The 20,638-nt window shown below is 38.7% G+C and overlaps 1 protein-coding gene across 1 annotated transcript in view; it reads right to left on the reverse strand.

Annotated features, from left to right (window-relative positions):
• The window catches only part of PINX1 (PIN2 (TERF1) interacting telomerase inhibitor 1), an 86,645-nt gene that overhangs the window by 57,975 nt on the left and 8,032 nt on the right, over window positions 1-20,638 (reverse strand). The window contains exons 3-5 of the mRNA XM_055300409.1: window positions 19,792-19,884; window positions 17,645-17,723; window positions 3,877-3,969 (exon numbers count right to left, since the gene is read on the reverse strand). Of these exons, the coding sequence (XP_055156384.1) occupies window positions 3,877-3,969; window positions 17,645-17,723; window positions 19,792-19,884 (265 nt within the window). The remainder of the gene's footprint in view (window positions 1-3,876; window positions 3,970-17,644; window positions 17,724-19,791; window positions 19,885-20,638) is intronic.

Genomic DNA, 20,638 nt, shown 5'->3' on the forward strand with positions numbered 1-20,638 from the left:
TACAACATATGCTATATTTTGAGTTCTGTTTTTTTTTTTTTAGGTTGAGTTCTGTTTTTAAGGAAAATACATGGGACCAATAATAAGCCCAGGTCAGAAGATTATGGCGGTAGCACTGAAAGGGTGACGTCAGAACACCAGGCAAGCTGAAGGAATCTGGAGTAGGGGGGTGAAATAAGCGAGACCCTTACAACCAACAGAACAGCCAGAATTTTTTCACTGCCTGCAGTGGTGCTATTTTAGATTTAAACGGCAAAAGAATCCCAAGAGGAAAAGCTACACCCATCACTAGCAGAGGCCATGGGGAGGAAGCAAGCTAGGAGTACTACAGTCTGTGTGTCCAGGCCAGCGAGCCAGCCACCAGGTCATGTGCTGTCCAGGCAGGTTCTGTGTTTAAGAAGCAAATATTGCCAATGGTCACAAGAGTAAGAAGTCTGAGTACAATCACCAGGATGAAGCTGCGCAACCACAGTTCCTGCCCCTTTCTTCCACCCACCATACAACTGTCAGGAGGTAGAGAGCAATGCTCTCTTGATAACTTTGCACTATTTATTAAAACCTTTAAAAACGGGATCCCTGGGTGGCGCAGCGGTTTGGCGCCTGCCTTTGGCCCAGGGCGCGATTCTGGAGACCCCGGATCGAATCCCACGTCGGGCTCCCGGTGCATGGAGCCTGCTTCTCCCTCTGCCTATGTCTCTGCCTCTCTCTCTCTCTCTGTGACTATCATAAAATAAATAAAAATTAAAAAAAAAAAAAACCTTTAAAAACGGTTTTGTAGAATTTGATCTTTTCCTCTCCCTAAGGAGAAGACAGGGCCCTGACAAACATTTTTCGAATTAAAAGAAACTGCATGCAAGTTTAGGCTTTTTAAACAAACATGAATGATACGAACTTTTGAATTAGATAATAAATTGTTTCATCATTAAATTAAAATCATAAATTTGGGACTCAAGAGAGAAATATGTATCAGAATGAAAATGATACAGCTGATAGGTAGGCGGTAGCAAATTTTACATTGCTATTTGCTACTGGAATCTCACTAAAGTCAAATTTTTGTCTTCATTCTTCCCACCAAGCTATGTATAATACCATCTTCCCATGTTTTAGTCTCTGGACCACGGATGCGAGTTGCAGTATAAATCATCCTCATCAAAGAAGTGAATGAGTTACATTCACTAGGAGCCTACTGGCAGGTAAAAGTGCTTATCATCCATTATGCTGAACAACCAAAAGTTCCATAAAATGGGTCATTTCTGAGAAGTCATAAAACGGGACCTACTTTAGGACCCAATAATGATTTAAAAATCTTTCCTCATGTTATAACAGAAGCAGAGTCTGGAAGAAGGTAAACGCTGAAGTGATCTGAGAGAGTAATGCAGCACCCAGGATCCCTGTGATCTGAGATCATCCACCTTAGAGACAACTTAAGGTTTCTCATTCATATCCAGAACAATTGCTGTACAAGGAAAGACTTTAAATGAGAGAACTCTATTCTTTCTCCATGGCTTGTTAAAATAGCAAATAATTATTTTCTTCAGTACCTCGATTTCTGCCTCCTTTTCCATTCATTCCCCAATCTGCGTTTCCTCTATTTTCCCACTCAATCTCCTCTGCTTCCTTTCTGACTATGTATCTTGAACCCTCTTCCCTGTATACCAACGCCCCCCCTTCTCCCCAAGCAAAGCTAATAAATCAGCAAACCTCATTCCGAGAAAGTGAAGGCATAACACACCAAACAGGCTGACAGGGTCACCTGGCAAGGGAGTGGCTTAACTAGAAATAGAAAGCAGATACTCCCAGCATCCATTAGATTAAAGTAGATTACAGAGGTTTATCCCAACTGCAGCAAATGCTTCAGGTGAAATCATGCATGTAGTTAGGTACTAAAGGGAAACTGGATTTGCTAAGGTGAAAGCTTAGAAGGATGCCCTACCATCTAAAAGTTACAAGCCACTTTTAGTTTAATTGGCTCAGCATCTTTCTGCTATATCTTTTTTTCCTATAGATTCTAATGAAAAAAGAGGGATTATTTAAGGACTGGTTATAAAGTGGCAATTTAGCCTGTACTCAGAAAGACTGAGGAGCCAGCAGGAACTGTCTTCTGTTCTGCAGAGGGTCAGGAGTAGAGAGAAACCCTGATCAGAAACCATACAGGAAAACAACAAAGAAGGGCCTAGCCTGAGAGAAAGGAGAGAGGATAACATGAAGATCCATACAAAAACCGTACCGGCTGGGAGAGGGAAACAGAAAATGCCCATCTCTCCTTGTACATGTTCTGAAGCTATTCAGCTCCCAACTCCATTTAGCTCTGCCATGGGTTCTCACTTAAACCAAACCCAGACCAATCTTTTGGGGTTCTGACCCCAAATAAGAACCACCATTAACAGACTAATGGGAATTCCAGCTCCCACTGCTACTCAGGCAAGTTCTAGGAGTCAGGGAATTCCCAATCATACTAACTAGACTAAAGCAAAGGGATGTGTGTTTCTCAGCTTATGGAGGTAGAAAGGCACATCCAGGGGGTACCTGGGTGGCTTAGTGGTTGAGCCTTCAACTCAGGGAGTGATCCTGGAGTTCCAGGATCAAGTCCCACATCGAGCTCCCTATAGGGAGCCTGTTTCTCCCTCTGCCTATGTCTTTGCCTCTCTGTGTCTCTCATGAATAAATAAATAAAATCTATAAAAAAAAAAGGGGGGGTGTCCCATAGAAGAGCCATCATATGGTATCTAGATTACCACAACAGGATTACATTCATATTTATACTTGAAGTATAGTATGTGATAAATAGGCTTTTACCTGGAAAGTGTACTTAATACACAATACTGTTCTATAGGAAAACATGGGGGGGGGGGTAGCTGAGAAGTTCAAGTTAAATTGTTTCTTACTAATACCAGACTGCCACCTCGTGGTTACACAGGACAACTGCACTTGCAATTGGCTGCAATATTGGGAAGGGAGAGGGAAGGTGTTGATAGAGGACATTAGGATTCACTGGCTACCCAGTTTTCAAATACATTTTCTAAAGCTAATTTGCAATGACCATGGAATGTCTAAGTTAACACTCCATTCAATGCCGGAATGGTGTAGAATAATGTGAGTCAGCTTGGGAGTGAGATTCCTCAAAAACAAGAAAATATAACTAAAGATGTTGAGCATGGAATTAAGATTTTCTGACCTAGCCACAAAAAGTCTCTGTTCTCCTTACACAGCAGGTTGACTTCTGCTTCCAGCTTTGCCAGAGGACTTGCATATAGTCTAAAGCTAAATATGGGGTCCCACGTCGGAGCTAATGAATCCCCACTTTAACTAGATCTCCAGGTGATTCACAATAGATGCTAAAACTTTAGCACTGCTTTAGATCAAACCAGTTAGTCCATCCCTACTTGTCCATTTTGCACGTAAAATATGAAAGTTGAAGCACCTAGGTGGCTCAGTGGTTGAATGTCTGCGTTTGGCTCAGGTTGTAATCCCAGTGTCCTGGGATAGAGTCTTGCATCAGGTTCCCCATGGGGAGCCTACTTCTCCCTCTGCCTATGTCTCTGCCCCTCTCTCTCTGTCTCTCATGAATAATGAAATCTTAAAAAAAAAAAGAAAGGGGGTAGCCCGGGTAGCTCAGCGGTTTAGTGCCGCCTTTGGCTCAGGGCGTGATCCTGGGGACCCGGGATCGAGTCCCATGTCGGGCTCCCTGCATGGAGCCTGCTTCTCTCTCTGTGTCTCTGCACCTTTCTCTCTCTCTCTCTCTCTGTGTCTCTCATGAATAAATAAAATCTTTAAAAAGGGGGGGGGGGCTAAAAATTTGGTGAAAGCTAAAAATGCTTTAAGAAACCTACCATGAACACAGATTTCAACAACAAATAAAGAACTGCTTAATTTTACCTTTTGTGAATTTCATATAATGAACACGGTTTTTGGAGATTTTGGACTTTTCTTCGAGGCTGAAAGTTTTCTTCTCTTTGTTGTCTGAGGAATCTTAAAAAAGAATGAAAAGTATTAAACTCTGACTCAATGTAATCCACTCTCATTTATTCTCTTACAATGACATGGTCTTATTTAAATGAAACCTTTAGGAGTCCTGTCATTTATTACTGAACTCCAATCAAACGATTAGAAATATTATTCTTAAACTGTGTACTATGAATCAAGCATGACCATTCACACGAAATTTGTAAAATCCTCGAGGAAGAGAAATGAAAACTTGTGTTTACACAAAAGCCTACACACGAGGTTCATAGTAGCCTTATCTTTATCATAGTAAAATACTAGAAATTACCCAGAATTCCCTCAATGGGTGAATAGCTAAGCAAATTATGGTGCATCCTTCAACTGAAACATTACACAACAATAAAAAGGGTTTGGGGTGGACCTCAAGGGAGTCGTGCTTTGTGACAAAGGTCAATCTACCCACTGTATGTTCCATTTATATAACATTCTCAAAATGACGAAACTATAGAGCCAGACAGGGATGAGGAGTGCTGGGGTTGGAGGGGTGGAAAATGAGTGTGAATATGAAGGGGCAGCGTGAGGCAGCTCTTTCGTGGTAATAAAACAATCCTGTATCTTAACCATGGTGATGATTACATGATTTTATACACATGATAAATTCCATAGAACTACACACAGATACACACACATATATGCATGAAGGCTAAAAAAAAATACTTAACAGTCTACACAACTGTCAATTTCCTGGTTTTGATGTTATGTTTTAGTTATATGAGATGTCAGCACTGGGAAAAAGTGGGTGAATGGTACTCAGGACTCTTTATAGTACTATTTTTGCAATTTCCTGTCCATCTATACTTGTTTCGAAATCAAAAGGTCTTTTAAAAGGTGAATAAAGGTAGGTTAAGTGACAATTTTAAGAGATCAGGCAGTGTGAAGGAGCAGAGCTGGCTGGCACTGAGCCATCGCCTCAAACACTAGATTTCACTGGAGACTCACATTGAGGACAAAAATAACAAAAACAAATTACTGAGGAATAAATTCATGTGTTGACTCCTTTAATAAAAGAAGAAAATGTGAGCCAGAAAGTAGTCCCTTGCCTAAAATAGCAAAGCAAGTAGATCTAGAGTCAATTATAAGATAGTAACTAGTTACCCGTATTCCCTCACCCTTATCTATGTGTCAAGGTCAGGCAGCAGAGCACTGCAGACACAGATAATCATAGGGAGAAAGAGACTGAATTTTCCCAAAGTTATGTCATAAAGAACTACAGACACAAAGTTAGAGAAAGGGGGGAAAGGAAATTTTCACCTTAATACTCAGGCAAAACCAGCACATGCCCACTGAATGTTATGGTAGTTAGCTGTAATCCTTTCCAGAAATTAGTGGGTTTTTTTTTTTAATTTTTTAAAGACTTATTTATTTATTTATTCATGAGAGACATGGACTGAGAGAGAGAGGCACAGACACAGGCAGAGGGAGAAGCAGGCTCCTCACACAGGGAGCCCAATCCTGGATCCCAGGATCACAACCTGAGCCAAAGGCTGGCACCCAACTGCTGAGCCACCCAGGCATCCTGAAATTAGCGATTTCACAAACAATATGGATATAAAGTAAGGATCCGAAGGATGTAAAGACATATTTTAAGGTTTCAGACAATGCCTGGCATGGGTTAATTATAGCACCAACCTGAAACCTTCTCTTCTGCAGTCACTTTTCAAGAGCTTGGGTTGTTTTTTTTTTTTTTTTTTTTTTTTTCAGACATCCCACAAGTAAATTTTTCTCATCTTTTGGAGGTCAAACACTTAAGGCTCATAATATTCTTAATTCTGGTGTTCCAAACATAAGTCACTTAGTAAGTTCAGAGCTTAGATGATAGCTATTATCAACTGAAAGCTTATTAATAAAGAAGTACAAGGCACTGAACTAAGAGCTTTCTATGCATTCTTGTAGTTCACTTCACAATCATCCTACAGGGTAGAAGCCATGATGATTAAATTAACTTCAAAGAAAGACACTGAAGCCCAGAGGGATTAAATATGGCACACATAGGAGGAGACTCTGAAGGGATCCAAACCCAGGTGGGTATGAGTGATAGTCCACATTCTTACCACTACACTGCATCCCCAACAGAGCTGCTCCTGCACTTCAGAGGACAGTAAGCATCACCGGGGGAGCTTTTCCCTCTGCCAAGGACACAGACTTCCCACAGTATATGGAGCACAGACAGCTAGATCTTAGGGGAATCGGCCTCTATCTACTAGTCCGTATGTATTCTTTCTCCAAGCTGCTCGGATTCTGAGTGGATGCAGCAATCTGCCTCTCCTCCTCCACTTCTCTCACATCTTCCTCCCTCACTTTTCAAGAGAGGTGTGACTCTTCTCTTACCAGGAATAAATAAGGCACAGGCCAAAGTACTAGGAAGCAACCTTTAGTCAAAGCAGCAAGACCAGCTCCCTCCCCACACCAATGTATCTCACCCAGAGATGCATTTCCAGAAAGATTTTACTGTTATAATAATTATTTATCAAAATTTATAATGCCTACCAGTTTTATTAATTGTAATCTACTGATATATGACAACCCACAGAAAAAATATTCACCCCTAAAACCTTGGGGGTCATTAGAAATAAACCAAAAATTTCTATGCATGTGTTTTGGGCATTGAAATAGAATAGGATGATGAATTCTAAAAAGTTTAAGCAAAAAAAAGACATCTTAACATAAAATGCTATGGGGTACATGCAATGGAAACACTGTTTCAGAGAAAAGGGAATTAAGAAATATAATAGTTCTAACTACCAAAGGGCTTGCTGGGTGCATTTCTAAATACGTGACAATGGATATCAAATAGCTCTAGTATTTATCATCCACTGGATACATCTGAGACTGATGTAAGGGTTTTGTCTTAAAATGCCAATATTTCCCAATAGGCCAGAAATGATATTCTTTGCAACTATCTAAAACTATGATTAAAAACCTTACAGATGTTGCTCTAAAAAATGTGAGACAGGACATACTGGTTTTCAAAATGTATACAAAAAACCCTTGAAGATCCCTGTCCTTAACAAGAGATCGGCATCCCAGTTTATTTTCAGAAATCCTTAAAATCACAAAGGACAAACTATCTGAGGGAAGTAACAAACATTTCCTAAAGCCATGAAGTCAGTCTGCCAAATAAGCGAAGTTCAGTCTGGTAGAGAGAACTAATTAATAAAATTATTCCTAAAAATGAAATTTTGAAGGATATACTGAGTTTTATGCCCCACCAGAAAATAAGGGTTATGTCTAGAATCTTTGCAGGATTCTAGGAAGAGGATGGTATGGAATCTCTGCTTAGTTAAAAATCTCTGCGTACTGTGTGAATTTGTAAACAGTCTAAAGGAAGTAAAAATATTATGGTAGAAAAATGTTAAGAGGTTATTGGGCCATCTGCTTTTCAGCTTGAATACGTGTAATATGAACAAAAACTCACTTGAATGAAGATATTGTATTTACCAAGGATTACATGGCAGAAAAATAACCTATTAGTTCTTCAGGTCCATTCCTCGGCCAGGTCTTCCCTTAAAGGAATATTCTAAAGGCATTCCAGCACCTGGTTTCTGACCGGCTCTGTGCCTGCTGCAAGGCTACTGGCACCCTCTAGTGGTCTCGAGGTGGAACTACTTCCCCTCTGCCTTCTACTTGTCTTATGCACAGAAGAATCAGCCTGCACAGATGGACCTGTGGACAGGGCTGCATGAGGACAAAGGGCTACCACCTGGAAGTCCTTACTCTCTGCCTTCTTGACAAATAATACAGGGTTCCCTGGGTCGTTTCGCTGACTGTATTTCTGGGAATACACCACGAAGGCCTGTCTGTGCTTAGCCTCAGCAATTAGCACATAGAACAGTGATTCTATCCCAAACCAGAGTTTTTGCAACTACAATGATATTTCTCAGAAAAAATTAATCATGATACCATCAAAGAGAAAAGGTAATTTACTAGCTATCACTGTCAAATCTGAAAAGCAATTTGCTCAAAAAGCTTTCTTTCCTTAGTACCTACAAAAAAAAAAATGAATCTCATGGCTTTCTTTTTGGAATCTTGAAGCTGCTAATTTCTGAATAATTCTATCACCTAATAAGTTACAAAGTTTTCTCTAATTCAGTACATGAAGGAGAAAAGTTATAATACCAAAGTGTGAAGTTGGCTCATTTTCCTCTTCAAGGATGAATGTGTGGATCCCTTGAAGAAGAAAGAGAGCCCCAGACTCAAAAGCTTCTGCCTCGATGACTATCGTCCTGCAAAGTCAGCTCAAGACTATCTGACACACTAATCAGGCAGGTCACTGAACCTGTGTAGGAAAAGTGACTGCCAATTATACGTCACCAGATACTCATTAAGGTAGAAGGTGTTCCCTAATATTCAAATCAGGTTACTCTTTAGTTAACCTTCATTACAGGTTTAATAAGTCTTAAATTACTTAAGTAAGTCTACCAGAAAGGGACCCAGGTAATTTTCAGATTTCTTTTACTGTGACAAATATCATCACATATAGGAGCATCTGAAGTCAGTACAGTTGGTCATAAAGCAATCTCTCTCCCTGCCAGCACTTCCTAGATTAGAAAACAGAACACTGCCTGAATCAAGAAGTATTCAGCAATCCTGTGCCCCCTCTTCCTAGAATGGGGTTTCTCAACCCCTAAACTATTGACAGTTTGGGATGAATAATAATTTGAGGAGGGAGGGGCATAGTTATGGTGTGTACTGTAGTATGTTTAGTTGCATTTCTGGCCTCTACCCACTAGACAGAAATAACATCTCCCCAGCTATGACAATGAAAAATGTCTTCAGACATTGCCAAATGTTCCATGAGTGCCAAAATTGCCTCCAGTTGAGAACCACTGTCCTAATAGCTACCATTATCCTGATTTTTGTAATAATCATCCTTCCTCTTGCTTTTTGTTTTGGTTTTAACCATTTATTTTTTGGCGGGGAGGGGGACAGTAAGAACCACAGCAAGTTCATAAAACATAATGTCACAAATAACCTATGTAATTGCCAACCAGAAAAAAAAAAAAAAAACAGAACCCTAATTCCCCCCCAACGTTCCCCATGGGTCCCTTCTCAATCTCATCCCCTTTCCTCTCCCCTTAAGTAATCACGATTGTGACTTTCATAGTAATTGCTTCCTTGTGTTTTAAAATAATTTGACCACCCCGGTATGGTACCTAAATCCCAAATTTTTGCCTGCCATCTTTTCTAAAAGTGGAATCATACTGGGTATTATCTCTGTGTCTTTTTTCAGTCAACATTAAGTTAATGAGATCCTTCTATACCAGTGAACATACAATAGCCTACGGGCCAAATCCGACCTATCACCTGTTTTTATTTCATTTCACATTTCACAGGAACACAGCCTACACCCAGGAGTTTATACACTGTACTGTATATTGCTGATTTCACACTCCAAGAGCCGAACTGAGTGGTTGTGACATACACTATGGTCTGCAAAGTAGTTCTCTCTGGCGCTTTACAGAAAAAGTTTGCCAACCTCTGCTTTGGACTCTTGCATGTAAGTATACTTCATTTCTTTGCATCTACAAACAGAACAGTTTACTTCTCCATTCTATGGTTGATGGACATTTGGGTTATTGCAAGTTTGGGGATACTGCAGATTATAAGTATCCTTTCCTTCGGACTGAAGTGCATCCTTTAAAATTTCCTTTATTGAAGGTCTACTGGTGGTAAAGTTTTGTCTGAAAACATCCCATCCACTTTCTTGAAAAATATATTTATTGAGTGTAAAATTCTAGGTTGCCAATGATATTTCCCTCAGTATATTTACTCCAATGTCTTTTGGGTTCCACTGTTAGGAACTCTGCTTTCATTTATAACTGTTGCTTCTTTGAAGGGATCAGTATATTTTCTCTGGCTGCATTAACATTCTTCTCTCTTTTGTGTGCATGCCTGTATGTGTGTGTGTTTGTGTGTGATGTTCTGCTACAATGTTACACTATTACATCTGCTATTAAGTTTGCAAGTGAAGATTTTTTTTTTGATGTAATCTGCTTGAATAAAGTTTTCTGGATCTGTGGATGTGTTTTATCACTAATTCTAGACCATCTTCAGCCCTTCTGCTCTTAAATTCTGCCTCTGCCCCATTCTCTCTTCTCTGCACTGCTGAACTCCTATTAGATATTAGGTCTTCTCACTTTATCTTCCAACTAAACTTCTGTTTTGTATTTCCATCCTTTCCTCTTTCAGGGTTGCATTCTGGATAACTGTCTTCTGATCTATTTTCTAGACTTTCTTCAGCTGTGTCTACTTTGTTATTAAACCCAATAGCACACTCAGTATCCAAGCCTGTGTGTGCTAGAGACTGGTTCCATTCATCAATAATGCAAACTTAGCAAAACCGGATAGGAAAGAAAAAGCTTAGGAAACAAAGAGATTTGGATAAATATTCAAAGAAAATCCTCACCTTCCAAAGCTTTGCTACTTTCAATTATTTGGGAACTGAGAAAGTGAGGGGAACAATTTATTTTGGTATTTGTTTCATTTCTTTCTTTTGCACTAGATTTTAAGCTTCTTTAGAGAAGGGAATGAGTCTTTTTACCCATTTCTGCAACCTCAGTCTTCAAACAATACCATCAAGAAAGTGAAAAAACAAACCAAACTGAAGAAAATATTTGTAGATCATATACCTGATAAGGGACTGGCACTTGAATATATGAGAAAGTTTTACTAAACAATAAAGACCCATAACCCAACTAAACATTGGACAAAGGATCTGAATATCTATTTCTCCAAAGATGACATACAAATGGCCAATAATCACATGACAAAATGGCCAACATCTCCAGCTGACATGGAAATGTAAATCAAAAGCACAAGTAGATACTACTTTGTAGCCACTAGCGTGGCTATAATCAAAAAAACAGATAATAACAAGTGTTGACAAAGATGAAGAGAAATTAAAGTCCTCCTACACTGCTGGTGGGAATGTAAACTGGTGTAGCTCCTTTGGAAAGCAGCCCAGCAGTTACTCAAAAAGTTAAACAAGTAACCACATCACCCAATAACTCCACTCTATGTATATACCTTAAAGAAATGAAAATAAAAGCCACACAAATATTGACAATGTTCACAGCTGCATTATTCATAATAGACAAAATAATAGAAACAACCCAAATGGCCATTGACTAATGAATGGATAAATCATGGTATATTCACACAATGGAGTATTATTTGGCAACAAAAAGGAATGAAGTACTGACAGAGGCTAAAGGATGAACCTTAGAAACATTATGCTAAGTGGTAAATCAGTCACAAAAGACCACATGTTGTAGAATTCCATTTATATGAGATGTCCTGAATAGGCAAATCCTTAGAGACAGAAAGTAAATCAGCAGTTGCCTAGGCTGGTTGGGGGGCTCATGGGGGATGATGGCCACTGGGTAAAGAGGTGATGAAATGTTTTAAAATGGGTTCTGGTGAAAATTCTGTGAATATACTCAAAGTCATTGAACTGTACATTATAAATGGGTAAATTATATGGCATGTGAATCATATCTCAACAAAGCTGTTAAAACACACACACACACACACACACACACACACACACACACACACATCAAGTCCTTGCCCTAGCTCTCTCCAGACTCTTAGCTGTTTCTTCTGGGTTTTACTTCCTTCCTATTTCTACATAATAATATCCTTATATTGCTATGTCTTACCAATTTCCTATTGACTTCTGAAAATGGCACTGAGGAACAGGATGCAATTTTCAGCTGGCAGTAAGTGTGGACCTTGCTGAGACAATGCAAAGAAGCTAACTGGGGGAAGAGTGTTCTAGAGAGATGGAGATACTAGTACAAAATCCTAAGGCAAGAGGATGCTTGTTATATTCACAAACCAGCACAGGGATCAGTGGCTAGGATGGAATGGGTAAGAAGGGGAATGGCAGGAGATAAGGTCACAAAGGGAAAAGGTTCATATTATGAGATTCTACAAGGACTTTGGCTTTTATTCTGAATGAAAAGGAGGCAACAATGGTGGGGGGGAGGGGTGGTTGGGGCAGGGGTCTGAGTAGGAGCAGCACAGACTTACACTTTGAAAGGATCACTCTATTATGCTGAAGGAGACCATGGATGGATGAAGAAAGAGAAATTGAGGAGAATAGCTCCTAACCAGGGGTATTTTGCTCAGGAGACATCTAGCAATGTCTGCAGATATTTTTGGTTGCCACAACTGGGCAGAGGGAGAGATACAAACGACACCTAGCAAGAAGAGGTCAGGAATGCTGCTAATCATCCTAAAATGCATATGACATGCCTCACAGCAAGGAGTTATCTAGCCCAAAACATCAGCAGTGCCATGGCTGAGAAAACCAGCTTTAGAGGCTGCTATAATAATCTCTACAAGAAATAACAGTTGCTCAGACACTAGTTACAGTGCAGGGGACATGAAGCAGTCAGGGGTTGGGTATATTCTGAAGGGAGAACCAACATTTCCTAGTGAACACAGGTCCTTGGCTTCAACAACTAGAAGGAGGGGACTGACATCAACTAAAATGGGGAAGACTGTGGATAAAACCATTTGTGGGGCAGGGGTGGGAAAGTAGCCAGAACTAGAGTTTGAGTATGTTAAGTTTGAGAAGTTGATAGCTGATGACACCTCAAATGAAGATCCTGAGCTGGGGGTTCAATACAAATCTGGAGTTTAGGAGAGAAGGTAACACAGTCTCAATAAATTACCAAACATTCCAGCCATGGTTTATATCCAGCCATCATGTAATAAAGAACTGGTGTAGCTAAAAGATGAGAGAGGTCCCAGGACTGAACTGGAGGGCCCCCAGACATGACAAGGCTGGGATAAGAGAATCGCAGCAGAGATTAAAGAGGAGTGGCCAGTGAAGCAGGAAGAAAAGCAGGAGATGGTGGGGTCCTGGAAGCTATGGCAAGTGAGTGATTCAAGGAAGGGTGAACATCACCTGTGGCAGGTTACCTTACCTGCCACAGGTGAGGTAAAATGAAGATTCAAAAATGCCCACAGGATCTAGTAACATGAAGTCGCTAGTAACTTTGCCAAGGGCAGTTTCTGTGGAGCAATAAGGCAAAGTCTGACTGAAGTGGACTTAAAAGAGACAGGAGGAAGATTCCCTATCTTCTGCCCATGAAAGGGTAACTGCTATGAGTCATGCCCCTCTACTACAAGTAATGGGAAAACAAAAGATATGAACCAACTCATCAGACACTGGACAACAGGCAGTACAGGACTGTCATCCTTGACAGATGGGCAACAAAATGATGTAAGCTCTAGGACTGCCTGGCTTTCTGTCAAGAGGCAATTTCTGGATGTGGCATAAGGAGGGGAACCCACAAAGTGCGCAGGGTTGGGGGAGGTCTTACTGAAATGAAAACACATGTCCACAAAAAGATATATACACAAATGTTCACAGCGGCTTTGGGTACAGTAAGCAAAAACTGGAAACAACCAAATGTCCATCATCAGGTGAATGCATAAACAAATTATGGCACACTCAATGGCAAACTATTCAGGAATGAAATGAACTATTAATAAATGCAACATGGATAAATCTCAGAATCATGCTGGGAAAAATATGACAGGCAGAAAAGAAAATAGAAACCTAATCAATATGGATAAATCAGGGGTTGACCGGGGCCAGAGAATGAAGTAGGGGGCGAGGGTGGGCGGGGAGGGAGGAGCAGGGGGCTGACTGGGAAGTGACCCAAGATAATTTTTTGTAATGATGAAAATTTCCTTATCAAGGTTATTACAATTACAAAAGTATATACATTGACCAAAACTCACGGAAATGTACCCTCAAAAATGAGTACATTGTATTGTATTATATATAAATTATACTTCAATGAAGTTTATTTTTAAAAAATATTCTAGGTAGAGTCCTGCTTCTAGTAATGGTGAACTGGCTCATTTCAACTGTCTCTCTTGCAAAGAAAACTACAACACAATATTGGAGGGGAAGGGTGGATGGCCCAAAGACATGACAGTGGAGCAAAGCAGAGCAGAGCAAAGCAGCAATTAACGGTACGGAAATCCAGAGAAGTGAGTGTGATGTTTGGGGCTCCTCCTCCTGCACCCCCACTGAGAGTCTGTCAATTCTAGAAGATGCAAAAGAGAGGTGGAACAACTAAGCAGACCATCCACATGACTCAAGGCATATTACAAGTTTTTAAAAGAAGAGAATTAGAACTGAAATCAATGGATAGAAAATTTAGAGTTTTGTGGCAAAAGGGAGCAGAAGTATAGAGAAGTGGCAGTAAATGAGATAAATGGGCTCAAGGAACAGTTTTAAAATTAGGTTTTAAACAGTTTTTTGAGTAGGATATAACACAGGTGGTACAAAGTCACGAAGGTACAAAAGGACTACAGTAAAAGCGAAGTTGTCCTGTCATCCCTCTGCCCCAGTACTTAGCTCCCTTCCTAAAAGCAATCACTCTTACCAGTTTCTTCAGTATTTTTCTGCAGTATTTTATGTATATAAAATATTTACAGAATAGATATTCTGAAGCTATTCTAGGTATATCAACCTCAGCACCACTGATATTTGGAGCCAACACCACTGATATTTGGAGCCAGTTAAGTCTTTATCACTGGGGGCTATCCACGTGCACAACAGGATACTAAACAGCTTCACTGGCCAGTATCTGGATGCCAGAAGCACCCCCACCCCCAGTTGTAACAACCAAAATGTCTCCAAACATTGTCAAAATCACTCCTAAGTGAAAGTCACTGATATGTATACCCAACCACACACACGCATGCATTTCCTCTCTATATTTTTCTACAAATGCATGCCATACATACAGTTCTTCATCTTCTTTTTTTACCTTAAAATAACTGGAGATCATCCATCAGTCATATAAAGATTTCAAATTGTATTTACATCTCGCTGCCACCAAGTACAGCTATTTATAATGTTCATTATCATAAGAGCGTTCTATTTTTTTTAATCTGGGGAGAAAGCACATTATTGCCTTTGATTTCATTAATGACAACTAGGAATAGCCTAAGTATCAAGCCCAAATGCATCCACCTACAAGTATCACTTTTTATTCAAGGCACTATATTCTAATTACTAAAAGTAATCAGAGGAAATATTCTACTTTGGAGTTCCATCTATACACATAACAATAATAATAAAGATCATAGCAGCTACTGTATATTAAGTACTTACTATAGAATAGGCAGTGTTCAAAATATTTTAGTCATAGTAATATATTTAATTCTCACAAACACCTTTCAAGGATGGTACTATTATCTCCCTTTCACCAAAGAAGAAACCAAGAGACAGAGATGTTCAGTAATTTACTTAAGGTCACCTAAGTACAGACATCAGAATCAAGATTCAAATCCAGGCAGTATGGCTTGAGTGTTCGTCTCTAAACCAGGACACTCCATTACTCTTCAGTCAAAACCTTTTAAGTCTTATATGATCACATTTGCACTCATATCTGTCTTTCTACTGATTTCAACTGACATCCTGAATATAAAGATGTCTCTGGGTCCTTGAGTTTTACTACTGCATAAATCCCACATTCCTAACACCAATCTAGGTAGTGTTTTCACAAAACATTTTCCTTATATTCCTCTCTAACAAAATCTTTTATATTAGGACCACATATCTTTTTACAGAGAACTGTTAGGATACTTCTAATAGTTATTCCATGGATAAGGGAAACTATCCAACTTACAGATTCCAACAAGAAGGAATCAGGGAAAATACAAACAGCACCTTTCCCTGCATGCCTTTGGACTCAGTCCCACATGCCGCACTGCAAATCTTCCTAGAGTTGGATCTGCACTATGATTTTACCAATGACCAGCATATCCTGCTAGCTACCTAAGCAAGGATTGCCCCATATAGCTACATATCCTCATGCCTAACTTGGGATCCAGCATGCAGCTCAACGAATGTTTGCTGAACTTGGCTAATTTTTAATTTCATTCCACAAAGTTCTTCCTCTTTTAATTGAACAAACATCTTTTGATAGTTCATTATCCAAACATTGTGCACGGGGAACAGAAAGAAATTCCTTTTAAAACTATTTGCTGAATACAACTCAACAACAAAATACCCAGTTCAAAACGGGCAAAGGAATTGAAGACATTTTTCCAAAGAAGACATAGAAATAGCCAACAAGTATATGAAAAGATGTTGAATGTAATTAATCACTAGGGAAATGCAAATCAAAACCATAATGAGATATTTCACACCCATCAGGATGCCTATTATCAAAAAAACGAAACAAAAACTACACAAAATAAAAAACCCAGAAAATAACAAGCATTCACAAGGATATAGAGAAATTGGAAGCCTTGTGCACTGTTGGTGCAAATTTAAAATGGTGTAGTCGTTATAGAAAATACAATGGCAGTTGCTCAGAAACTTAAAAATAGAATTAACATGAGATCCAGCAATACCATTTCTAGATATATATCCCAAAGAACTGAAAGCAGGGACTTAAAGAGATGTTTATACATTCATGTTCACAGCAGCATTATCCACAAGAGCCAAGATGTACAACCGAAGTACACACTGAAGGATGAATGATAAACAAAACGTGGTCTATACATACAATGAAACACTACTAAACCTTAAAAGAAAGGCAATGATACAACATGGATGAACCTTGAGAACATTATGCTAAGTAAGATAACCCAGACACAGAAGGACAGATACTGCATGATTCCACTTATATGATGTATCTAGAGTAGTCAAATTCAGAGACAAAGTAGAATGGCTGCCAAGGGTCTGAGAAAGAGAAAAATGAGGAGTTTATATTTAAAGAGGACAGAGTTTCAATTTTACAAGATGAAGGGTTTTATGATAGATGGTGTGGTAGTTGCACAATAGTATGAATGTACTTAATGTCACTGATCTGTACACTTAAGAATGGTTAACATGGTTAATTTTATATTATGTATATTTTACCAATGTTTTTTAAAAACCTGTTTGCAGAAGAGCTGTCAATATTTCTTCAGTGAATAACCGGCAAAATTAACTGAAGTTACATCCCTGCCTTCCTAAGAGCCATGTGACAAAAAACTTCCCTTAAACTCGAAAATTAAACCAAAGGCCCACAAGTTTGAGGATTCTACCATCCATGTCCTTCCCCTCAACAGTATTATCTTTCTCTTAATTTAATGTGTAATGCCCAATATTCAATTGTTTCATTTCCAGTTTCTAGGCCTTAGATACACAATTTCTAGTACTGATCCCCTGTAACAAATTTTACTATACCAGAGTATTCTGAATTTCTGACATACATTCAAAGATACAATGCACTTCACTACGTAGAATCAATACAAAAAGGCTTTTCTATGAAGAAAAGCTGGCTTTGGTTTGTGGTCCCACTTGGTACTTCTTGCTTTCTATTTTTTTCTCTTGTTTTGTATTTTAAAAGCAACTTTTTAGTCACAACTCAGGGATCCCTGGGAATGACTTTACTAGTTGAGGTGGTAAACTGATTTACCTTGCCATTCTCAAACTCCTACTGAGAAAAAAGTATTTGCTTTCAATGGTGAGAGCACCATTAAACATATACAGAAATGGCTATCTGTAATACCTTCAATTTCAGACATATTATGCTTACAGTAAAAGGAGTTGGTAAAAATTGAGACATTACATCTTCTATAAACCTAATGGATAACAAAGCAAAGGTTTTTCTACCTGTTGTTTCCTGCCCATGGCAAGTGTTCAGGTCAGCCAAAAGCTGGTTAAAATCATCCTGATGAGCAATCCAGTTATCCTAAAAATACCCCAAAAAATCAATTAAAGGCAAGCCTAGAGTTTAAATACACTGGTTGAGATAAGATACACTTTAGAAGCAAGGAAATCTGGTTGTTAATGTGAAATTTTAAATGTTTCATGAAAATATTATGCTATAAATTTGAATGAAGAAATTAATACAAATTTGAAATCTAATTTATCTATATTAATATGAAAAATAGGCTTTGGGGTGCTTGGGTGGCTCAGCTAGTTAAGCATCCAACTCAATTTCAGCTTGCGTCATGATGTCAGTGAAGTACTCCATACTCAGCAGGCAATCTGCTTGAGATTCTCTTTCTCTCTCTGCACCTCCCCAACCACACACTGAAATAAATATTTTTAAAAATTCAGAATATTTTAAAAAATCAAATTTAAATTTTTTTAATTTTTTAATTTAAATTCAATTGGCAACATACAGAACATCATTAATTTCAGAGACAGAGTTCAGTAATTCATCAGTCGCATATAACAAACACCCAGTGCTCATCATATCACATGCTCTCCTTAATGCCTGTTACCTAGTTACCCCATTCCCTCTCCTACCTCCCCCTCCAGCCCTCAGTTTTTCCCATAGTTAAGAGTCTCTTATGGTTTATCTCCCTATCTGATTTCTTCCCATTCCATTTCCTTACCTCATGGTCCTCTGCACTGTTTCTTTCTTATACTCCTCGTGAGTGAAACTATATGATAATTGTCTTTATCTGATTGACTTACAAGATTAAAAAAAAAATTTAAAAATAGGCTTCTTGGAACCTTCAAATGTGGATAACTTATCAACAGTCCACTTATAACCAAATAATCAACAGGCAACCTCTTTGCTAAATACTATAATAAAGCAAAATAAAACTATTATTTTTCTCTCACTATGAGAATATTATGTAAGTCAAAGGGAAAAAAGCAGCAACAGACTTCAGGGCTCTCTTCTTTGCTCACGTGCACTTAAAATATTTTGCCTAACTCTATCTGTTCATGTTGACCCCAATTTTACAAAAGAACACAGAGGAAGGGAGTAGGAAAGGCTCCCAAGTACGCTGGAGCACCCTTGCAGTACTAACACATTCATTATAACAAAAACAATTGGACTTTAAAAGAGAATAGCATCTCCAAAACAATCTAAACCAAGGGGAAGCAAGGTATCAATGTTGGAACTTGCCTCATACACACTTCTGAAGATGATGAAGGTTAAGGTATATTAAATAGGCATACTGGGCAATGCTTCTTCTAAAAAATTAAGTGCATCTATACATCTATCTCTAAACAACCACCTTCAAAGCCAACCTCATATAAACTCTTTCTTTAGTGGTTTAAAATTTTAGCTACTCTATCAGCATGATTACTATTTCTAGTCCATTACTTAGTATACTGAATCAAAATAATTTGGTTTACCAAATTAAATTACCAAATTAAAACAGTTCTCCAGATTTCCTATCAGATTCTGTTGCCGTAAAAATTTAAAACAAAGCTTTCGGCTTAGGCACTTTATAAGGTAAACAGTAATACTGAAAATGAAAAGCATGTTGGGCCATTAATTTTTAATTACACTGTTATGTTTTCAAAGCATCAGTATTTAAGGGGAAATGTGAATAAATTCAACTGCTGAACACCAAGAGTCAGAACTAGACAACTGGTACAGAGATAAGTCACCACTTTCTTGCAGAAAAGACATTTAGTTTCTTTCTGAAACTAAACACTACCAACTTTTAATAATATAAACAAATATCAAAACACAGGTAAAGATGAAAATTCCTTACTGTAACCAAAATTAGTGTTTTTATAAAAAGAAAATTCTTTTCAAAGTTTAGCAATAAAACTAATTTGGATCTCTCAGACATAAACAAGTAAAGAATACTATAAGGACAACAAGGGAAGGTGGAGGCACGTGATGTGATGAAGAGCCAGCTTAGTTATGGGCTCTTTAGTTAACCATAACATGGAGGATACACCCTTGAACAGTTGAAAGCTGATCAATCTGATTGGATTAAAATGTTTATATTTATAAAAAAGCAAATAGTGCAGAAAAAGACCCCAGTAGACACAGTGTTGCTCACTTCATTATTGATTGTAGCTCCAAGTCCCAGGTGGTTATTTTTAACTTGAACTTTAATATGATCTGTTGCTCCTTGCTCCTGAGCCCCTAAACCCTGTGGAGATCAAACACATAGAGAATTAGCATTTTTATTAGGTATAAAGACAGATTGCATCTTTCTTCATCAACCATTCAATTATTAAATATCCAGGAGTGAGGCACTATCCTTACCCTCAAAGAGGACACAGTCTAATGGATGTATGTCTTCCAAAGTACGTCTGTAATACCAATACACACAGTAACAAATGCTAATTCTTCAACCTGACACCCACCTCACGGACCATGTAAACACTGTGGAGAATATGCCTTTTTGTGATGCTCACAGAGTACTACCACCAAACTAATCAAAGCCCATTAGAGATATTACAAATCTATGGCTCTCTCCATTAAATAATTTTATAAGACAACATTGAGAAAGTGGAGAAAGGGGACCCCAAGTCCCCTGCATCAATTAACACTCATATTGTTAAGTGTCCCAGAGAACTTAAGTGTACTGAAGAAACTAAAAGGCAACCAGGTTGGCTCTAGGTTAAGTGGATAAAGAGAAAATAAGATGATATGAAAGAGACAGACCTCACAGGACCTTGAATATTATGGAAGGAATTTGGATTTAATTTTTTAAAACAACAGGAAACCGCTGAACTTCTAAGCAAGGAAATGCCATGATCTAATTTTTGTATTTTAAAAGGTATTGTGGCTGTTGTTTGGCAAATGGCCCAGAGGAAGAACAGAAGGAGGGGAGGGAAGCAGCTGTGAGGCTGCAGCAGTGACTGGGGCCAGCGATGATGGTATGTAGCCCAGGACAGGGC

This window comes from Nyctereutes procyonoides, unplaced genomic scaffold, assembly GCF_905146905.1.
Source record: "Nyctereutes procyonoides isolate TBG_1078 unplaced genomic scaffold, NYPRO_anot_genome, whole genome shotgun sequence".
NCBI lineage: Eukaryota > Metazoa > Chordata > Mammalia > Carnivora > Canidae > Nyctereutes > Nyctereutes procyonoides.